The sequence below is a fragment of the Mastigoproctus giganteus genome, chromosome 9, assembly GCF_048544385.1.
Source record: "Mastigoproctus giganteus isolate SK-2022 chromosome 9, ASM4854438v1, whole genome shotgun sequence".
Taxonomy (NCBI): domain Eukaryota; kingdom Metazoa; phylum Arthropoda; class Arachnida; order Uropygi; family Thelyphonidae; genus Mastigoproctus; species Mastigoproctus giganteus.
In genome coordinates, this window is record NC_143583.1 from 113,905,107 (window position 1) to 113,926,979 (window position 21,873).

Sequence of the window (21,873 nt, forward strand, 5' to 3'; positions counted from 1 at the left end):
TTGTGGCTTATGACCACAATGTCATCCGCAAATCGTAAATGGTTTAGGTACTTTCCGTTCACATTGACTCCTTTCTGCGGCCAGTCTAATCTTCTGAAAGCTTCCTCAAGGGCAGCAATAAACAGCTTCAGAGATATTGTCTCCTTGTCGAACTCCTTTCTCGATTTTAAATTTCCTACTCTCTTTCATTTACATGTTTTAGAACAAAGGTGAGTGGATATTTACTTAAAATTATAACATGTAGTTTGAATTATGGAAAATGAAAGTTACGGCCAGAAACTTATGTTGGTGACTCTATTGTCAGGGAAACGGGGAACATGCTTTGTAAAAAAGATAGGTGGAACAGGACCAGGGTATGTCTGCCAGGGGCAAATGTTGATGACGTTGTAGAGCGAATATCATCTTTTAAGGGCACAAAAGGTGATATAGTTGTACACGTTGGCACTAATAATATTAAGAGTAGGAGACCGGCAGAATTACTTAACAAGTACAGGTTACTGTTGAACAAAAGCCGAGAATTAGGGTTGAATTTGAAAGTGTCTGCAATTCTGCCCAGACACGATAGGAGGGAGTATATGATGAGAGCCTTGTCGATCAATTCGGCCCTGGAAAGATTGTGCAAGGCTCAAGGGGTAGAATTTTTTTCAGCCTGGACTGTACTTGTAAACAGGAGAGATTGCTTCTACAGGGATGGGATACACTTAAATAGAAAGGGTGCAAGAATATTTGCTGATGCTATCGAGGCAGTGTTAGGTGGGTCGGAAAACTGCTAGTTTGGGGGGAGACAAAGACCAATAGATTGACAGTAGCCACTGGCAGAGGTGAAAGAGATTCTTGCACTGCTTCTATTAGAATGAGCAGAAGCCTGAAAAACAAGATGCATGGTATTTCAGAGACTGCTGGGAGCCATTGCGGTACAAGTAAACACATGGGTTGTGTTAGGGTAGCTAAGAATAGAAACAGGTGCAGGTATATTTGCGTGTACACCAATGCTAGGAGTTTAGTAAATAAATTTGATGAATTTGAGGTATTGCTCAAAACATCGAAGGCAGATATTGTTGGGATATCAGAGACGTGGTGTCACACAGATATAAGGGATGCAGAACTGCAATTTGGGGAATACAACATCTACAGAAAGGATAGACAGGATAGGAAGGGGGGAGGGGTTATGCTATTAGTTAAGAAACACATAAAAACCAAGGAAGTGAAGCCAGTCGACATCGCTGGACAGTGCAGTGTGGAGTCAGTTTGGTGTGACATAAACATTGGGAGATCAAAATTGAGAGTAGGAGTGTGCTATAGGCCTAATGACTCTGATGAGTATAATAAGGAACTGTACAGGGAAATAGAGTGGGCCAGTAAATCAGAGTGTCTTATAATGGGAGATTTTAATTTCCCAGATATTGACTGGAATTTGGGGGCTGGTTACTCACACATTAGCAGGGCTTTTGTGGATTTATTGGATGATTGTTTTCTACATCAGCATGTTCGGGAGGCAACAAGAGGGAGTAATACTCTTGATTTGATTATCAGCAGTGATTCTTCATGCATTAAGAATCTGCAGATAAATGAACCACTAGGTGGCAGTGATCACAGTGTGCTGAAGTGGGATTTACTCAGAGGTAACTACCATTAGGGGTAAAGGGAAGGGCTATTGCTTCCGTAAAGGCGACTACGATGGACTGAGACAGTATTTAAATTCTATACAGTGGGACCAACTGATGATGTTACCAACAGCAAATTCAAAATGGGAAGCATTCAAAGAACTTATCATGGAAGCTACTAGGCTTTACATAACAACTAAGAAATATTGTTCAAGGTTTAGGCCAAAATGGATGTCAGATGAACTAATGAGGCATATGGCAGAGAAGAAAAATGCATGGGATACATACAAATTAACACATGACACAGAAGCCTATGATAGATACAAGTTGATATGCAACCAAGTTACAAAGGAGGTTAGGCAGGCGAAGGCAGATTACGAGAAATCCTTGGCAAGGGATGCAAAGAAAAACAGCAAAGAGTTCTTTACTTATGTAAACTCTAGAAGGAAGGGGATGAATCAGATTGGTCCACTTGATATTGATGGTCCACTTGATATTGAAGTGTTGATGATCCTGCTCAGGTAGCTAACAAACTAAATGAATATTTTGCATCGACATTCACACATGAGGAGTTATTCAGCGAGGGGAATGCCAGAGGTGTATTCAACTCTAGCAGTAAGCTACACAATCTTGAAATAACTGGGAGTAAAGTGGAAGAGAAACTGTTGAAGATAAACACAAGATAGGCACCCGGGGTGGATGGGATCTATCCAGTTATATTAAAGGAGGCAGCAAAGGAAGTAAGCAAACCCTTAGCCATAATTATGAGAGCTTCCTTGGACTCAGGGGAGGTACCCATAGACTGGAAATGTGCAAATGTGACCCCAATTCACAAAGGAGGATCAAAGGCTGACACAAGTAATTATAGACCTGTGAGCTTAACTTCTGTTCCAGGAAAATTAATGGAGGCACTGGTTAAAGAAGCACTGCAGGATCATTTAGACAAGACTTCAGTTATAGCTCAGACACAGCATGGTTTTGTTAAGGGGAAGTCTTGCCTGACCAACTTGATTGGATACTATGATGCAGTCACAAAAGAACTGGATGCAGGGAATAACTTTGATATTATATACTTGGATCTTAGAAAGGCTTTTGATACTGTTGCACATGGAAGACTGCTACACAAATTGGAGCAGTGTGACATTGGAGGCAAATTGCTGCTATGAATAAAGGGGTGGTTGAGGGGGAGAAGACAGAGAGTGGTAATCAATGGACACTGTTCATCGTGGACTGAAGTTATTAGTGGAGTCCCTCAGGGCTCAGTGTTGGGTCCATTATTGTTTTCTGTCTTTATAAATGATATTGATGATGGTATATCGGGCTTAATGTCCAAGTTTGCAGACGATACAAAGGTTGGCAGGGTTGTCAAGGACACTACTGACACTATGCTGCTGCAACAGGATCTGGAAAGGTTGAGCAGATGGGCTGAGAGGTGACAAATGAAGTTTAACATTGACAAATGTAAAGTACTACACATGGGAAACAGCAACCCCAGAGCAACGTATCAACTCTGTGGTACTATACTGACAGTGGTAGAGAATGAAAGGGACTTGGGGGTGGTTGTGCAGGCAGATATGAAGTTCTCTGAGCAGTGCAGATGGGCTGCAAGAGTAGCTCATGGAGTATTGTCAATGATATACATGAATTTTTCCAGCAAGGATAAGGAGGTGATTATTCCATTGTATAAGGCGATGGTCAGGCCACACCTAGAGTACTGTATACAGGTCTGGAGGCCTCATTTCAAGAAGGATGTAGAGCTGCTGGAACGAGTACAGAGAAGGGCAACAAGATTAGTGAATGGAGCAAAGGGGTGCTCCTACGAAGAAAGGCTTAAGTTTTGCAAATTACAGTGTCTGGAGACTAGGCACCAGCGAGGTGATCTGATAGAGGTGTATAAAGCCTTGAATGGTTTAAGCATGCTCAATGCTGATGGGATTCTTCCTCTAGCTCAGAAAAATCACCTGAGAGGGCATAAATTCAAATTGAGGAAAGACAGATGTAGGATAGATGTGCGGAAATTTGCCTTTAGCCAGCGGGTGGTTGGTTGGTGGAACAGACTTCCATCCCTTGTGGTGGAGGTTGATAGCCTAAATAAGTTTAAGGCTCAGCTGGACAGGTATTTTGAACGAACAGAGGGGTGAAGTGGAAGTGGGTTTTTTTTTTTTTTTTTTTTTTGGCTGATGCTGTAAGCTTGCTTTCTTGCATCAAATGCCTCTACTAATGCTAATGCTAATGCTAAAAAATGCTAACATGTAGTTTGAATTATGGAAAATGAAAGTTACGGCCAGAAACTGAACAGCATCTAAACATAGCAACTGTAATGTTTATGAACATTACTTTGATTTTAGTAGTGTTTTTGCTACATTCATCGTGATGTCACAAATATTTTTGAATGTACTTATTTCAGAAAGTAAATGCCATTAGAAGTTATTGATAATTTGATTTATTTGACAACTCTTTGAGAGATGTGGCTATAATTACTCAACATAAAAAGGAAGATGTAAACATACCAAGCGGTTTATTTATACTCCACCACATAGGCCAGGGGAGTTTTTAAGTAATCATTTTGACAAGAATGAATTGTATTTGGAGAATTCACATGACTCTAACCATGGTCAAACAAATGTGTGTGTAGCTATATTTATAGTATGGTACATCTGTTGGGGCTTAGAGGGAAACAGGCATTTTGTGTTATCAGACACTCAGTCTAAAACAATGATGGATCCAATATCTTTCTATTTCAGAAGATTTAGAAGTCCGGTTGGCCTGCCTCCCTAAAATCCACTCATGCACACCTTCTTGATGGTAAGCCCTGTTACGTCGCTTAGGTGGCAACGAACGTGTAGAGTGGTTCTCTTCAAAACGCCTGGTCAGTGTGAAGAGGAAAAGCCCAAACCCTTCAGCACATGACAGCACGACGAAACAAATGGCCCCTCAGTCCCCAGCAGCTTTCACTCCCACTCTTACAGCAGTGAGAGGATCAGAGTGGAAGCAGAGAGTGCTAAGAATTTCTGGGTACGACCAGGACGCCATGCACGAGAACTGAACTTGGCCTATTACAATGTAAGATAGCTCATCGGTGAAGACAGGATATTAGAGCTGGAAAAGGAATTAGAAAATGTGAATTGGAATATCATCAGTTTGGCTGAAACAACAAGAAGAAATGAATCACTTATAAGTTTCTCAAGTGGAAATCTGCTGTACACCAATGGAAACAGTGAAAGGAGTAAAGGTGGAGTTGGCTTTCTGGTCCATAAAGATATAAAAAACATTTTGGAATTCAAAAGTATATCACCAAGGGTGTCAAGACTACTACTCAGTATTTCTAAGAGGTACATACAAGCTAAAGGTTATAATGATTTATGCACCAACATCAAGCCATGATGATGAAGAGGTTGAAGAAATGAGTCTTATAGATGAGCAGAAAACCCACTATACCATCGTTATGGGGGACTTCAATGCTAATTTTTGAATGAATTTGAGGTATTACTCAAAACATCAAAGGCAGATATTGTGGGGATTTCAGAGACATGGTGTCACACAGATATACGGAATGCAGAACTGGAATTTGGGGAGTACAATGTCTACAGAAAGCATAGACAGGGTAGGAAGGGAGGGAGGAGGGGTTATGCTATTAGTTAAGAAATACATAAAATCCAAGGAAGTGAAGCCAGTCGACATTGCTGGACAGTGCAGTGTCGAGCCAGTTTGGTGTGACATAAGCACTGGGAGATCAAAATTGAGAGTAGGAGTGTGCTATAGGCCTAATGTTTCTGATGAGTATAATAAGAAACTGTACGGGAAAATAGAATGGGCCAGTAAATCAGAGAGTCTTATAATGGGGGATTTTAATTTCCCAGATATTGACTGGAATTTGGGGGCTGGTCACTCACATACTAGCAAGGCTTTTGTGGATTTATTGGATGATTGTTTTCTACATCAGCATGTTAGGGAGGCAACTAGAGGGAGTAATACTCTTGATTTGATTATCAGTAGTGATTCTTCATGCATTAAGAATCTGCATATAAATGAACCACTAGGTGGTAGTGATCACAGTGTGCTGAAGTGGGATTTACTCAAAGAGGTAACTACCATTAGGGGTAAAGGGAAGGGTTATTGCTTTCGTAAAGGCGACTACGATGGACTGAGACAGTATTTAAATTCTATACAGTGGGACCAACTGATGATGTTACCAACAGCAAATGCAAAATGGGAAGCATTCAAAGAACTTATCTTGGAAGCTACTAGGCTTTACATACCAACTAAGAAATATTGTTCAAGGTTTAGGCCTAAATGGATGTCAGATGAACTGATGGCAGAGAAGAAACATGCATGAGATACATACAAATTAACACATGACACAGAAGCCTATGATAGATACAAGTTGATCTGTAACCAAGTTACAAAGGAGGTTAGGCAGGCGAAGGCAGATTACGAGAAATCTTTGGCAATGGATGCAAAGAAAAACAGCAAAGAGTTCTTTACTTATGTAACTCTAGAAGGAAGGGGATGAATCAGATTGGTCCACTTGATACGATGGGTCAACTGTTGATGATCCTGCTCAGGTAGCTAACAAACTGAATGAATATTTTGCATCGACATTCACACATGAGGAGTTATTCAGCGAGGGGAAATCCAGGGGTGTATTCAACTCTGGCAGTAAGCTAGAGAATCTTGTAATAACTGAGAGTAAAGTGGAGGAGAAATTGTTGAAGATAAATACAAGAAAGGCACCTAGGGTGGATGGGATCTATCCAGTTATATTAAAGGAAGCAGCAAAGGAAGTAAGCAAACCCTTAGCCATAATTATGAGAGCTTCATTGGACTCAGGGGAAGTATCCATAGGCTGGAGATGTTCAAATGTGACCCCAATTCACAAAGGAGGATCAAAGGGCGACACAAATAATTATAGACCTGTTAGTTTAACTTCTGTTCCTGGAAAATTAATGGAGGCACTGGTTAGAGAAGCACTGCAGGATCATCTAGACAAGACTTCAGTCATAGCTCAGACACAGCAATATTTTTGTTAAGGGGAAGTCTTGCCTGACCAATTTGATTGGGATACTATGATGCAGTCACAAAAGAACTGGATGCAGGGAATAACTTTGATATTATATACAGGCATACCTCTGATAACGAAGCTTCGATATAACGAAGTCCGCAATTTCAAGCCCCATTTAATATAAAAAAATATATTCCAGTTTAATCACCTGAAATCTAAACAAACTGACGAAATTACGGTAACCTTTTGGGCTTCTCGTGGTTGGTTCGAGAAATTTAAAAAACGGGCCAGGGTTCATAGTGTAAAATTAACATGAGAAGCCGCAAATAAGTTTTCAGAAAAACTAAAGGAAATAATTGAACGTGAAAATTTTCCACCAAATTTGGTGTTCAGTGTTGACGAAAGCGGTATGTTCTGGAAACGGCTACCAACAAAAAGTTTCATTTCTATTGAAGAAAAACCAGCTGCTGGGTTCAAAGCAGCCAAAGACCGTTTAATGTTACTCTTTCGATTGAATGCCTCTGGCGATTATAAATTAAAATTGTTATTAGTTTACCATTCAGAAAATCCGAGGGCGTTAAAAGGTAACATAAAAATGAATTTACCTGTAATATGGAAAGCAAATAGAAAAGCGTGGGTTACCAAGGAGTTATTTACTGATTGGTTTGTTAACCACTTTTGTCCTGAAGTAAAACGGTATTGTCAAAAAAACAACTTTGAAGAAAAAGCTCTTTTGTTGTTAGACAATGCTCCGAGACATCCTACTGATCTTAACACGTTGGACACATGCATTCCTATCAAAGTTGTGTTTCTTCCAGCAAACACAACTTCTTTGATTCAACCATTGGATCAGGGAGTGATAGCATCATTTAAAGCTTATTATCTGCGTCGAACATTAAGCAATTTAACTGAACTAGAGGATAAAGAGGAAATGACAGTTAAAACTTTTTGGAAAAACTACACCATCAAAAAGGCAATTGAAAACATTGATAGTTCTTGGAAAGAAGTCACTAAGAAATGCTTAAATGGAGTTTGGCGCAAAATATGGCCAGAAGTTGTACTAGAAGAAGAAAATAGCATCCAAAAATTAGAAATGAAGTTATCCAGATGGCTCAATCAATAGGTTTCAAAAATGTCGATGAAGAGGATGTTAGAAATTTATTGAATGCAGAAGATGATGGTTTTTCAGTGGAAGATTTAGAAAACCTTGTTAGCAACGAAGACAAAGATAATGAAGACGAAGTTAAAGAAGTTCCTGCCGAAAAAGTGTTAACAAACAAAGATTTAAAAAGCTGCTTAAATGACATTGAAAACATTTAAATTTTTTTAGTGAAATGATCCTGATTTAGGAAGAAGTTTTATTGTCAAGCGATCAGTGTTAAATGCAATAACTCCGTATAGACAATTGTTAAATGAAAGAGAAAAAAAGCATAAGCAATCAACTTTAGACTCATATTTTAAAATGTGATTTCACTTTGTATGTAAGTTGAATGTTTATTTAATAAAACTTTTCTTTGTTCGAAAAAAAAGCTTTTCATTTTCTTTATGTAGGAACATATCCCTATTCTGGCCATAGTATTTTTACCTCTGAAAACGAAGTTTCGCTTAACGAAGTAATTTTGTGGAACGCATCCTATTCGTTATTCGAGGTATGCCTGTACTTGGATCTTAGAAAGGCTTTTGATACTGTTGCACATGGAAGACTGCTTCACAAATTGGAGCAGTGTGACACTGGAGGCAAATTGCTGCTGTGGATAAAGGGGTGGCTGAGGGGGAGAAGACAGAGAGTGGTAATCAATGGACACTGCTCATCGAGGACTAATGTTATTAGTGGAGTCCCTCAGGGTTCAGTGTTGGGTCCATTATTGTTTTCTACATTTATAAATAATATTGATGATGGTATATCAAGCTTAATGTCCAAGTTTGCCGACGATACGAAGGTTGGCAGGGTTGTCAAGGACACTACTGACACTATGCTGCTGCAACAGGATCTGGAAAGGTTGAGCAGATGGGCTGAGAGGAGGCAAACGAGGTTTAACATTGACAAATGTAAAGTACTACATATGGGAAACAGCAACCCCAGAGCAACGTATCAACTCTGTGGTACTACACTGACAGTGGTAGAGAATGAAAGGGACCTGGGGGTGGTTGTGCAGGCAGATATGAAGTTTTCTGAGCAGTGCAGACTGGCTGCAAGAGTAGCTCATGGTGTATTGTCGATGATATATAGGAATTTTTCTAGCAGGGATAAGGAGGTGATTATTCCCTTGTATAAGGCAATGGTCAGACCACACCTAGAGTACTGTATACAGGTCTGGAGGCCTCATTTCAAGAAGGATGTAGAGATGCTGGAACGAGTACAGAGAAGGGCAACAAGATTAGTGAATGGAACAAAGGGGTGCTCTTACGAAAAAAGGCTTAAGTTTTGCAAATTACAGTGTCTGGAGACTAGGCACCGGCGAGGTGTATAAAGCCTTGAATGGTTTGAGCATGCTCAATGCTGATGGGATTCTTCCTCTTGCTCAGAATAGTCACCTGAGACGGCATAAATTCAAATTGAGAAAAGACAGATGTACGATAGACATGAGGAAATTTGCCTTTAGCCAGCGGGTGGTTGGTTGGTGGAATAAACTTCCATCCCTTGTCGTGGAAGTTGATAGCCTGAATAAGTTTAAGGCTCAGCTGGACAGGTATTTCGAACGAAAAGAGGGGTGAAGTGGAAGTGGTTATTTTTTATGTATTTTTTTATTATTCTTTTTTTTTTTTTTTTTTTTTTGGCTGATGCTGCATAAGCTTGCTTTCTTGCATCAAATGCCTCTACTAATGCTAAGGTTGGAAAGAGACAAAATAGTGCAGAAAGGGGAACTATAGGAAATTTTGGAATTGGTGAAAGAAATGAGACTTGTGGAATTTACAAAATCTCAAGGATTGTCAATAATGAACATTTTTTTTCAAGAAAAGGGTTAACAGAAAGGGACATGGAAGAGTCCAAATGGATTAACAACTAATGAAAGACTTCGTCTTCACTAACAGAAGATATATCGTGAACGATGTTACTGTCCTGAACAAGGTAAATGCTGGAAGTAATCACAGAATGATAAGATGCACAGTTGATATAGATGTAAGAAAAGAAAGGAAAAAACTGACTCAAGTAAATAATACAAAGGTCTTTGAGACAACAGAAAAGGAGAAAAAGCAGTACGTACTGGAACTTAAGAACAAGTTTGAGCTTCTGCAGACTGCTCAGGACCAAGATATCAACAAGGAATATTACAACTTTCTGAAAGTGATAAAGCCCAAGAAATCTAAAGGTAAAAAGAAATCCAAAAAAAAAAAAAAAAAAAAATTAGTCATGAAACACTTGTCGTGATGAACCGAAGATGACAAATGAAGAGCAAGATAAACACTGACAAGATCAAAATTGAGTATACTAAGTTATGCAAAGCCATTAGAAAGAGTCTCAGAGGACATAAGATATAACACAAGAAGTAGAACAAGCATTAAGGTAAAACAAAGGACTTAAATCAGCAGCCATGAGCAGTAATACAGAAAGACAAATGATACTGAAACTGAAGAATAGCGATGGCGTACTTATAAATAGCAGAAGACTACTATAGAGAATTATACAAGGAGTGAGGGAATGATGCGAGCAGTGGGGAAGATGGATCACAAATTAGTAACACCTACGACATACCCAAAATCCTTCCTGATGAGGTAGAACATGCTTTGAAGAAAATGAAGAATCAGAAAGCCACAGGGGAAGATGAAGTTACTATAGAGTTGTTAAAATTGGGAGGAAGAGACATAACACAAAAACTGGCAAGACTCTTCACAAAATGTATTAGAAAAGGTGTGATGCCTAAGGAGTGGAATAATGCAATCATAGTTTTGCTGCATAAGAAAGGAGAGATAAATCAGAAATTATAGACCAATCAGCTTGTTATCTCACATCTACAAGTTGTTCACAAGGGTCATTACTAACAGATTAGAAAGAATACTTGATGAGAATCAACTGAAAGAGCAAGCTGGCTTTAGGACAGGATTCTCAACTATGGATCACCTTCACGTGATATCACAGCTAATGGAGAAAGCAAAAGAATATAAAACACCTTTATGCCTGGCATTTGTGGATTATGAAAAGGCATTTGACTCCATACAGCATAAGGCAATGTTTTGGGTACTGGAAAGACAAGGCATAGATATCCCATACATTATGATTTTGAAGAAAATATATGAGAACACTACCTCCTTTATTAGACTAGACAAAGATAGTAGCAAATTTAAAAATTGAGAAAGGAGTTTAACAAGGAGACAATATCTCTGATGTTGTTTACTGCTGTAGTTGAGGAAGCTTTCAGAAGATTACACTGGCCGCAGAAAGGAGTCAATGTGAATGGAGAGTACCTAAACCATTTACAATTTGGAGAAACACATGGTTATAAGCAATGATCCCAAAGAATTAGAAGAAAATCAATCAGTTATGTAGAGTTAGTAAGGATTTTGGACTAAAGATGAATATGGCTAAAACAAAAGTAATGATGAACAAGTATGCTACAGAAAGGGATATAATGATTGAAGGAGCAGTAATTGAAAAGGTGAAGGCATTCACAATATGAGATACAGGTAGTTCTCGACTTTACGAGTTAATTCGTTCCTAGCGTGTGCTCATAAAGCAGGAATTTATTTCCCCATAGACAATGTTAAAAATAGGGGTTATCAACAATGAAATTTAATAGGGGTTACGTTATCAACAATGATTGATTTATCCAAAGAAATGAAAACATAGCCTGTGAAATCAAGCAAATTATAATAATAGAGAAATTATTTATGACTTACAAATGTTAAAGAATGTTTTTTCATCATCATTAACAAAATGCACACTCGATCACTCATTATTGGCTCGGCACTCATTGGTTTGTTGCACAAGGAGTCTTCTTCAGAAATGCTTCAAGAGGTGTTGATTTACAAGATAATCTTCTATTTTCTTTATAAATTTCAATAGCATGCATAAGCATTTTTTAATGCAATGCACAAACACACAATTCCAGCTATCGGTATTTTCACAAATGCAATAACATCGAGTTTATTACCCATTTATAATTGCTTGCAGTAACAGAAAAGCCCAATAAACCAGAAAGTGCAAATTGTTTTTATTGTTTTATGGTTGTGACTTCCAGAAATGTGCTTTAGAAAAATATCACAAAGCCGTTCAAAATTGGTTCTTAAATTTTTTTTTTTTTTTTTTTTTGGCTGGTGCAGCAAAAGCCTCAGGCTTCCTTGCACCATATGGCTAATAATAACAATAAATAAAAAATTGAACTTCCAATACCGCATTTCAAAACAATGTGTTATTGGGTTCACATTATAATTTTCGTGATACGATGGTAAGAGATTAATATCATAAAGCGGTGTACACTGTGTTGTATAGCTACGCATGTGGTTTGAAATGCGGTATTTATGAATTCATTTTTTGCAATTAATGTTCATATTTTCGATTTTTTTGATACTTAAAAAAATAGGGGAAAACTTGTAAAGCAAGAACTGCCTATATATCAAAAATGATGCCATTTCACCTACTTCAGTGATTTACTACGAACTAAAATGATGCTTGCTAAAATAAAGAATTTTTGTGTTCAAAAACTTATTAAGTGGGAAAATGTCATCATAATAGTACTCTGTGTATTCTTTATCAAGAACTTTTTATGCAGGAAAACATTTTACCCGGCAAACTTCTTACGCGGAAACATAATACATTACAATATATGGAGTTCAAGTTGGGACTTAAGAAACCAAACCTAATACAGGGGAAAACTTCTTATATATCTTATCCAGGTTCTACTGTAGTTTCAGTAAATCTACCCAACTTCCCTGGCATACAAGAGTTGCTGCCCTTCAATTTCGGAGGATGTCATCTCCAGTCTTCATGGCAGAATATACTGGAGAAAAGGATAGAGCATCCCATATGGAGTCCATACTGAGGAAATCATTTTTACTTTAGAGGTTAAAAGAGGTCTCACACAATACTAGAATGATGAATCTAGGGAACCTACTAAGTAGGAAAAAGTACGTGAAACTCAATGAGTATACAAAAATATTATTCTAATAAAACAGCATATATTTATTGTTCCGAAATAGTATTCAAAATCCAAGTATGTTATTATCCCACATTTGTAAATTTTTTTTCTCAGCTTTAAACCAACACTAAAGGGTTTTGGTTATCATATCTGTTATAGGTCTACAAAAATCTCTGCTTACTGATTTGTAATTCTCTTTTACCTTTTTCATGAGGAATGCTCACTTCCAGTTCAGCAACTTGATTCTTGATGAAAAGATCTTCGGATTCATGATCGATTTCTGAATTTGAAATAATTCACATGCAGATTATCAAAAAAAGGCCTTAACAAAAACTAAAATTTTTAACAAAGATATTTTACAAAAATAAAATTTGTGCATGGTAAAACATATGACTAGACCTGTGGCTTAGTTTGTATTATTATCAAAAAATCTGACTCACATAGTAATAATCTAATAATTTCTTTTCAAAATAAACTGGAATTAACTAGTTTTTAAATTATTATTTTTATTAAAACTAACCATAAACCCAAACCTACAATAACTGTAGTACTATATGGGTTGAGGACTGAGACAAAGATATTTGAGGACAGTGGAATTTTAATTTGAGTATATTAAAGTTTTTTTTAACTCCTCACTTCACTTCTCTTATACGTACACTTCCTCTGCAGACACAACTAATGCCTTTTCAAGCACTTCCTCCTTGTACTTCATTCTCAGGCCTCAGTTTCTCTATACATTTTTCCTACATGCTTATTCTTCAGTATCCATATCATAAATCTTCTCTCAATCATGAGTGCAGTACCCTAATAAGTAGTATATGATCACTGCCCATCGGTAACCTGATAGTAAGATCTTTATTCTCTGCCAGAGGTTATTACTTATCAATCCTGTTTGACCAATTTGATTGGTTACTACAATGTAGGCAAAAAGGAACTGGATGCAAAAAATAAATCTGATAAACTTGTATTTCAGGAAAGTTTTTGATACTGTTACATATAAAAGACTGCTGTACAAATTGGAGTACTTGCCATTAAGGGTAAGTTGCTGCTACGGGTAAAGGGGTGAATGAGTGGGAAAAGACAGAGGTGGTTGGTTATTAGGAATTTTATGGCACATCAGCATCTAAGGCTATTGTGTGCCAAAAAAAACAAAAAAAAAAAACAGTGGTATTCAATGGACTGCAGAGAAGAATTCTTCAGAAGAATAGTACAGTCAGACAACTAACACTTTGGATGTTACACTTCGTGGACTAATGTTATTAGACTCCCCCCAATGTTCGGTGTTAAACCCACTGCTGTTTTCTATATTTATCAATGATATTGATGAAGGCATATCAGGCTTAATGTCCAAGGTTGGCAGAGTGGTTAATGACAGTATGCTACTGCAACAACAGGATCTCGAAAAGTTAGACAGATGGGCTGAAAAATGGCAACTCAAGTTTAACATTGATAAATGCAAAGTACTGCATATGGGTAGCAGTAATCCACAGAGTAATGTACCAACTGTGTGGTACTATACTCAGGGTAGTGGAAAATGAAAAAGACCTGGGATAATTGTGTAATCAGATAAGTTCTCTCAGCAATGCAGACAGGCCGCAAGGACAGCTCATGGGGTTTTGTCAATGATATACAGGAATTTTGCTAGCAGGGATAGGGAAGTAATTATCGAACTGTATAAGGCAGTACTCAGGCCACACCTTGAGTACTGAATACAGTTCTGGAGTCCTCATTTTAGGACAGATGCAGAGCTGTTGGAATGAGTGCAGAAAAGGGCAATAAGATTGGTGAGTAGAACAATGGGGGGGGGGGGGGGGTGCTCTTAGTTAGTTAGTCCCTCCATTCTGGACTAACTACTATAACCATTCCATTTCACAATCACCAAAGCTTATAACCCCTTCTCGGATCGTTTTGGCTTTTGCTCTAATTCACTTCACTCAATCACGATGCATCCAGTCATCTCTCCACCATTACATCAACTAACTCTTCTCTTCCATTTAAAGTTATGTTATGTTAAATGTACCCAATCTCAAGTCTTCTTTTTGTTTACTATTATTGTTATCTGTAGAATTAAGTCCAGTTGTAGTGATTTCCTTAGTTTAGAACAAACTTATCCTCCACAAAAAATTTCCCAATTCTTTTCACAAATATATGTGATCTCAGTTCCAATCTCGATAAAATCCATTTCTGCCTACAATCTGGAGAAAAAAAACACTTGCACTTTGAATCTTAATTATTAATCGCCTCAACGCTCATCTTGGTTGTCCTGATTACACTGGCCAACATAATTTTTACCTCCACTAATTCATTTTTTCGGCTGTTTGCAGTCAGTTTTTTCGAGTAGATTTTGAAAGTAATTTTTAAACTTTTGCATCATCATGTCACATTGCAGTAAGATATACATATTATGGGCAAACACACGAACCTGTACATATACAGATTTTTGTGCTTGCCCATAATATGTATATCTTACAATTTGGGAAGTAGATATGACACTGATCCATATTCAAACCTGTCTCTTTCAGTAATGTAAAGATAGTTGAAGTGCAAGTATGTGCACAATTTATCTGCAGATCTATTGCATAGTGTTTGTTTTTTCTATTTTGTTTAGCATTATATTGATAAATGTTTAAGCAGAAGCAAATGAAGTGACTGAATAACCTGACAATGTCTGCTACATGTGTAAATTTTATTCATCTGAGTTTTAGATGAAGAAAATCTAGTGTGACTAGAGGAGCATATTCTTTGTACTTTGGTTGAAAGATTGGCAATCAGGACAAAACTTGGGATGTACACAGGTGCTTTATTACCTGCACCATAAATCTAAGGATGTGGTCAATTGGAAAAAGTTAAGTTGCCACACTATAAGAAAAATTCTTATAGTGTGGCAAGAACCACACAATCACACTGATGATTGCTATTTGCATATGACAAAAATATCAGGGAAAAGGTAAAAACAGGATCAAATATCCTAATATATCATCTATAATAAGATCTGTTCCACATATGAAGACCTGCCGATGCCAGCCCTGCAAAATCATGGGATTAAGGATACAGTAAGGATTCTTATGCAGGCAATGCTGGATCATCCACTTCAACATACAGTCAGTGCCAGTTACAGTGATCACTGTTTATTAGAATCAGCTGCTTCATAGAATCAAATTTCAAAGAACCAATTCAAATCAATAAAATGCACTACACTTTCATCGTTTATTAGAATCACATTTTTTGTTATAAGAACCAATTTTGAATGCCTCTGTGATACTTTTCTAAAGCACATTTCTGGAGGTCACAACCATAAAACAAAAACAATTTGCAGTTTTCAGTAATTATTGGACTTTTTTTTTTTTTTTTTTTTGTTTGCACAATTTTTTTATAAATGGATAGTAAACTCTATCTTATTGCATTTGCGATAATACCTACAGCTGGAATTCTGTGTTTTTACTTTATTATGATGAAACATGTTTCCCCTTCACTGAAATCTGGTCTTCATTCCTACATCTAAACTTTGTAAACTTTTTACCCTGTATCTTACTTGCACGTGTCATGTTAGTTCCAAGTTGTGCATGCAATGTGCTATGTTATTCATTGATGCTTATCTTTTTTACTGTTTTAAATTTTACTATTCAAAAAAAAAAAAAAAAAAAAACAGTGAACATTAAAGAGTGAATTTGAGTGTAAAAGTTAAATTACGAATTATAAAAACATAAAACAAATTAAACTTAAGCAATATGTCTCAAAGGGAAGCAGCAGTAAAATTAAGAGTGCCTCAGTCAGCTTTATCAAAATTATTAAAATCACGTCGCACATTAAACACAAATGTGATTAGTGAAACCAGAAAAAGGAAATCTGTTCATTTTGGTTCAAATAGGCCAGCTCATTTAATGCACCAATTGATTGTAGCATTCTTCTTCAAAAAGCTAAAGATTTTGCTGAATAACTACACGAAGAGTTTAAGGCAACAGATGGAAGGCTGACAAGATGGATGGTGAGGCATGATATTGTTTACAAAAAAACTTCACAGAAAAAAACAGGATTCCAATGGTTCTGTAGCTGACAATTGGTTGAAAACCTCTTGGCAAACTGTTAAACACTTATAATTCTGAAGACATTTTTAATACAGATGAAACCGGGTTGTACTACAGGGCAACCCCAAACCATTGCATGATTTTTAAAAATTCCTCTGCATCTGCAGGAAAGATCAAAGACAGGATTACAGTTCTTTTAACATGCAAGGAAAAATCAAGAATTTACTCTTGCCTAGTTATAGGCAAGAGTAAATAGCCAGATGTTTTAAAAAGTAAGACAGCTGCCTGTTGAATATGCCAACAATGCCAACGCGTGGATGACAGCTTCTTTATTTGAAGATTATCTTCGTAAATAGGATTTGAAATTGGATAAGAAAAACAAAAAAATTGCATTGGTTTCGGACAACTACCCAGCCCATCCAAAGTTGATTTTCAAAAACATTGAATTAGTTTTTCTACCTTCAAATGCTACATCACTGATTCAGCCACAGAATAATAAAATGTTTAAGACCTTTTATAGATTGGATATGAGGCGAAGAATGATCCAGTCTATAGATGATGGTTTGGGAACATCATCAATATCGCAAAGCAGATAACTGTTCTAGATGCACTTCATATGAAAATGAGTACCTGGAATGAAGTTTCTGAAACCTGCATTAGCAACTGTTACAAAAAATGTGGATTAATTATTCATGATGGTCAACTAAGTCATGATATTGATCATGTTGAAAAGCCTGAAGACATGGGTGAACAGAGGCTTAATGATTGGGTGGACATAGATGGTGATCTACAAGTTATTACAGCTTTAACAGATGAAAAAATTGCCCAGTCTGTTATTGATAATTTCGCAATGGAGAAGGAAAATGAAGATGAACCCGAACAAATTCTAGTTACAAAACTGGCCAACTCATGAAGCTATAGCCGTCCTGAGAAGAGTGTTGGAAGAAACTGGTGCAAGTGACTGTGAGACATATTGTGAATATAGACTGTTATACAATATTGAAATATCTATAAATAAACTTTGCAGTGTTAAGTTAAATTATAATAATATTACAAAGTGTTATGTTTAATTAATATGAATATTATGTACGCAAGTATAAATTTGTTTTTATTTTGCTAACCTGTAGATAATATTCTTTCGATTTTCGTGTAATATTTAGTAGGTAACAAACTTCTGATAATAAAGTGTAAATTTGTGCTTTATATCTTAATTTTTATAGCCTGTGGATAATATTCATCAATTTTCACAAGTGGATATTGCCATTTATTAGAATCAAAATTCAATTTGCAAACGTGATCACTATAACCGGCACTTACTGTATTTAGACTACCAACTAGAAAATTATAATTTGCCCCACTTAATTAAGCAAGAAGAGTTGAATGACTTGAGTTCATGATTTATTTAAAGAGCAAGATGATCTCCTTAATTCTAGGTTACATCACTGGAATTTTATCTGAAGCAGAAACTAAAATTACAGTATACTGAAAATGTAACAAAGTTTTCAGAATATTTCATTATGTAAAACAATATGCATTTACGTTAAGATATTAGTGGTCTTCTAAATGAAATGATCATTGAACATATCCAAATGAATGGCATATATTTATTGATGCCTCAAAATTAAGTTCAATTAATTAAGTTGAATGAATAAATGAGGAAGAAGAAAAGTTGGTTCTGTGAGTTTGAAGTTGGGCTGTTAAAAGTAGTTGAGGCACATGTTCGGACTGCTTTGAAAGAGAGAGAGCGGGAATTATAGAAGACAATTCAGAAGAATAGAGCCCATGGAAGTATCTATAGAAAAGGCATGCAGCAGAAACAGAATGTCAGTGAGACAAAGAGTGGAGAGACACTGTTAGAGATGAGTCATTAATTAAACTAACTGTCCTCTTTGGAATGGAATCTAGAGGCCTGAGAGAGGTTTTAGGGGCACCACCCCAGATGTGGGAACAATATTCCATGGAAGGGAGGATTAGTAGAGTGAACAACTGTTTGGGAATAAAATAACACTGAGAGTGAAAGAGAAACCCCAGTTTTTAAGATGCAGAGAAAGCAATATTTGGAATATGCTCAGGCGAAGAGAAATTAGAAGTCAGAGTAATCCCCAGATTGACATAGGATCTTGCCTAGAAATCCAAACATCATTGAAGATAAGTATAAGAGCAGAAGAATCCTTTTTGCGAGATATAAGACAGGGCTGAGTTTTAGGATTGGAATCAACTAAGTTATTGATAGTGGACATTCAAGAAGTTGAAGCTGTTTGAGCAAGGCAAGGTTTCTCAAACTGGAAAGTGGAATGCAAAGTGCTATCATCAGCAAAACAGTGGATAAGATTTCCAGTCAATGGAAGAAGTTCATTAATATACAAGAAAAGTGTAAGAAAGAACAACCTTGGAGAACACCAGCATTAGTGAAGAAGTTATAAGACAGCCATCACCTGCAGTGAGTGGTCAGACAGAAAACAATTGGCAAACCATAAGATGGAAGTTTATTTAGAAAATCTTTATACCAAACGTAATCAAAAGCTTTTGAAATGTCAAAAGTAACTGCTCGAGTTTCAAACTTTTCCATTGAATTTGCCCATAGATGGTAACATAAAGCCCGAATATCACCAGTGGATTGACACTGACAGAATCCATACTGGCAATTGTTGATCAGATAAGGTTTTAGATAGTTTACAACTTCATGAAAAAATTAAAATCTACAGAAGTTCAAATCCAATGTCAACAAATATCTTCTTTCATTTTCTCACCTCTAACCCATGCACGGTGCTAAGTACTATAGGTTCTAATATTATAATTGGATTTTAGGAAAGCATTTGATGCTGATGCATTTGTACAGTTGTCTTCCATATGCATCAGCATTTGATGCTGATGCATATGGAAGACAACTGTACAATTTGGAGCAGTATGGCATTAAGGGCAAGTTGCTGCTATGGATAAAGGGTTGGTTTAGTCGGAGAAGACGGAGTCATGATCAATGGACACTGCTCTTCATGGACTAATGTTATTAGTGAAGTCCTCCAGGGTTCGGCATTGGGCCCATTGTTGTTTTCAATATTTATCAATGATATTAATGAAAGTATATCAGGCTTAATGTCCAAGTTAGCAGATGATACAAAGGTTGGTAAGGTCCTTAATAACAGTAAGGATGATCCGCTACTGCAAGAGGATTTGGAAAAGTTCAACAGATGGGCTGAGAGGTGGCAACTGAAGTTTGACAAATTTTTGAATATTGACAAATGCAAAGTACTGCATATGGGTAGCAGTAACCCCAGAGTAACAGAACTGTGAGGTAGTACAATCAGGTTAGTGGAGAATGAAAAGACTTGGAGTAATTGTGCAGTCAGATATGAAGTTTTCTGAGCAGTGCAGACAGGCTGCAAGAGTAGCTCATGGGGTTTTGTCAATGATATATAGGAATTTTGCTGGCAAAGGTGATTATCCCCTTGTATAACTCAATGGTTGGGCCACACCTTGAGTACTGCATTCAGGTCCGTAGACCTCATTTTAGGAAAGATGCAGAGCTGCTGAAACGAGTACAGGGAAGGGTAATGAGATTAGTGAGTGGAACAAAGGGTTGCTGTTACCAAGAAAGGCCAGTCGCTGCAAATTTTAGTGTCTAGATACTAGGTACCTGTATGGTGATCTGAGTGAGGTATATAAGGCCTTGATAGTTTGAGCAAGCTCAATGCTGATGGGATTCTTCCTCTTGCTCAGACTCAGATTCCACACCTGAGGGAGCATAAATTCAAATTGAGGAAAGCTGGTTATAGAATAGATGTGCAGAATGCCTTTAGCCGGTTGGAACTAACTGGAACTAACTTCCATCTGTTGTTGTAGAAATTGACAGCTTAAATATATTCAAGGCTGAACTAGACAAACTTTTGGAATTAATGGATGGGTGAAACAGGAAGGGTTTTTTTTTTTTTTTGGGGGGGCTATATAAGCTTGCTTTCTTGCATCACATGCCTCTACTAATTCTAAGCACTTTTGCTGTGCAATGGAAGTGCATTCCCAACAGTTCCTCTATTTTATGCTGTTGGCCTGAAAAAAACACACAAAAGTATGTCCAAGATCCTGAGTGCAACAACATACTTTTCTCGAAATGTTTGATGATTTTAAGCTAAGTGGATCAGTTACTGGTCTATAGGAAGGTTTCACAGAATACTGTTATTTTCTTCATTTGTGTAACAGTCATGAAAAACATTGTGGAACAGTGGGAAGAATTTTAATGAAGGAGAAGTAATATAAAATAGCTTCCCCTGGCTGAACCAAAAAAAAAAAAAAATGTACTTCCAATATTGCATATAAAGCTTGGATTTATGAAAAATTTTGAGCTCACGATAAAAGAAGTGGATTCTGTTAAGGAAAGTGTTCCCAATTTAACAAAAGAAAACCAAAAGAAGGAATTTTCGTTGGTCCTCAGGAAAAGAAACTACTTAATAAAGATGACATATTTGAAACAAAGGTAAAAGATAATGAACTAGCAGATCTGCATGGGTTTTTTTTTTTTTTTTTTTTTGAAGCAATGTTTGGGCTTCCAAATGTCTGAAAATTTTTTTTTCATTCCCATTCCCCTCAAAATTTGGGAGATGTGATGGGGGGGGGGGGGGAAGACTCTTTAATCAGGAAATGATAAAATGAGTGAAACTTTCCAAGTCAGAAACTTGGTCAAGGTCACTATGATTAAAAAAAATTTAAAAAACTTTAATCATAAATCTTTAATCAAGGTCACTATGATTAAAGATTACTTCTGCTTTCTTAAGAGGACTAAAAAATGTACTAAAAGAAAAACTCTGAGTGGCAAACCCAAGGGCTCACATCTGGTGAGTATGGGCTTGGCACACCCAGGGTCCTGAGCTGGATATCATTATTCTTCTCTTTCTTGGTGATTCCCTTCTACTTTTGACTCTCTCTCTCTCTCTCTTCTCTCTCTCTCTCTCTCTCTCTCTCTCTCTCTCTCTCTCTCTCTCTCTCAGGGTTACTCGGGAACTTTTTTTTTTTTTCCTGGTGCAGCATAAGCCTCAGGCTTCCTTGCATCATATGGATAATAATAATAATAATAATAAAAATGTGTCAAGGAAACAAAATATGCATAGTACATTGCATGCATTAAACTATTTTAAAATAAATAAGACTCATTTTTAAGATTGTATATGCATTTTTGT

At 36.9% G+C, this 21,873-nt stretch overlaps 1 protein-coding gene across 1 annotated transcript in view; it reads right to left on the reverse strand.

The window, feature by feature from the left end:
- Window positions 1-21,873, reverse strand: part of LOC150080654 (targeting protein for Xklp2-A-like) — a 231,563-nt gene that overhangs the window by 199,980 nt on the left and 9,710 nt on the right. Inside the window, exon 2 of the mRNA XM_090380773.1 lies at window positions 12,883-12,960. Within this exon, the coding sequence (XP_090236899.1) occupies window positions 12,883-12,960 (78 nt within the window). The remainder of the gene's footprint in view (window positions 1-12,882; window positions 12,961-21,873) is intronic.